This window comes from Macrobrachium nipponense, chromosome 11 (assembly GCF_015104395.2).
Source record: "Macrobrachium nipponense isolate FS-2020 chromosome 11, ASM1510439v2, whole genome shotgun sequence".
NCBI classification, from domain to species: Eukaryota; Metazoa; Arthropoda; class Malacostraca; order Decapoda; family Palaemonidae; genus Macrobrachium; species Macrobrachium nipponense.
In genome coordinates, this window is record NC_061087.1 from 10,463,345 (window position 1) to 10,464,818 (window position 1,474).

Sequence of the window (1,474 nt, forward strand, 5' to 3'; positions counted from 1 at the left end):
ATGAACAAGCTGAATCAGGACCTGGAAGGACTTCGAAAAGAGAATGGAAGGAAAGAAAAAAACATAGAAAAGCTGAAGAGGGAGAACGAGAACAAGACCTTGAAGATGAAAGGTTTAGAGGACGAGTTACAAGTCCTCACCATTCAGACACAGATGGCCCACGAAAATTTGAAAGAGCTCGACCAATGTAAAAGAGAATTAGCTGAGAAAAACGAGGAACTGGAAAAGCTGAGAAAACAGAACTTGCAGAAGGATTGCGAGATCCTTCGACTGGAAAATGAATGCACCCAGAAACAATTGGAAGTCAGCGGTTTACTGAAAGAATCTAAATCTGTTGTAGCAGAACAACTGACGGCAAATGGAAAGATGAATGACCTGATTAGGAGGATAGTTCAACTTGAATTCGACCTTGCTGAGACGAAGGAGCAACTAGAGACCAGGGTTTTTGAAGAGATGGAAGCATTAATGGAAATCGTAAGACCCCAAGAAGAGATCTTGGCGCAGGATACAAAGATCAGCTGCTTAGGAAAGGTCAAAAACCTTAATGGAACAAAGAATTATAAAGAAGAGGAAGTTTGCAGAAGAAAGAGGACGATAACGAAAGCTGAAAACAAAAAGGCTTCGGATAAAACTCTGTGTCTGAAGAAGCCCCAGATCAACTGCAGAGCCCTCTACCGACGAATGGACAGCATCGAGGAAGAACTTCGCCAAATCAAAGGATTGCAACGACCTTCAGCTGGCACCAAGAGGCACTCAAAGGCCCCAAATGAAACTCCATCAATTGAGAAGCCTCTAAACAGAGATGAATTGCACCAGAAAAATGGGGCTGATATCTGCAGCCAACCTCCAACGACTGGAGCGAGATGCTAAATTGGTCCGAGAACTCTACAAGATAAACGCCGTCACGTAAAGGGTGCAAGTAAAGGAACCTCTGCATTTTTAGGAGAACTGTGGTTTACTTGCAGAGGATAGAAGGCAGGAAATCTCAGACATAGAGAACAGGAAGACGCTAAAGTTTGTAAGAAAAATCCTTCCTGGATATGGTTGTGGAACCAGGTCTGTGTGATCGATAGACTACAGCGGATTGTGGCCTGGCGATAAGTGCCCGAAGACTGGATTGTTGTGTACCCCATGTCCAACATTGGACTATGGTGCATCCCCTCTCTCTCCTGCCGCATGATACCCTCGGAATAGGGTATCAAAGCCCAATCTCATATAAGTAGTAGGCAACCACTGGCGCGGCGTAAGAACCCGTAAGTTTCATGCCTACTACTTCATATGTGAATTGGATTATGCATTGCAAATTGCATCCCACTTTTTGCATATACTACTGTGGCAACCTCTGGCGTGGCGTAAAAACCCGTAAGTTCAATGCCTTTTATATATGCAAAATATGGGCTATGCAATGCATAAGAGATCAAATACAAGCATATACTGCAGAGGCAACCACTGGCGCGGTGTAAAAACCCGTAAG

At 44.1% G+C, this 1,474-nt stretch overlaps 1 protein-coding gene across 1 annotated transcript; it reads left to right on the forward strand.

Annotated features, from left to right (window-relative positions):
- On the forward strand, positions 1–870 carry LOC135213158 (meiosis-specific nuclear structural protein 1-like). Its single transcript, XM_064247144.1, has one exon. The coding sequence runs from the start codon at positions 1–3 to the stop codon at positions 868–870; it is 870 nt and encodes a 289-aa protein (XP_064103214.1).
- The last annotated feature ends 604 nt before the right edge of the window (positions 871–1,474 follow it).

Coding starts and splice junctions, on each gene's coding strand:
- LOC135213158 (XM_064247144.1), top strand. CDS start 1: ATGAACAAGCTGAATCAGGACCTGGAAGGACTTCGAAAAGAGAATGGA.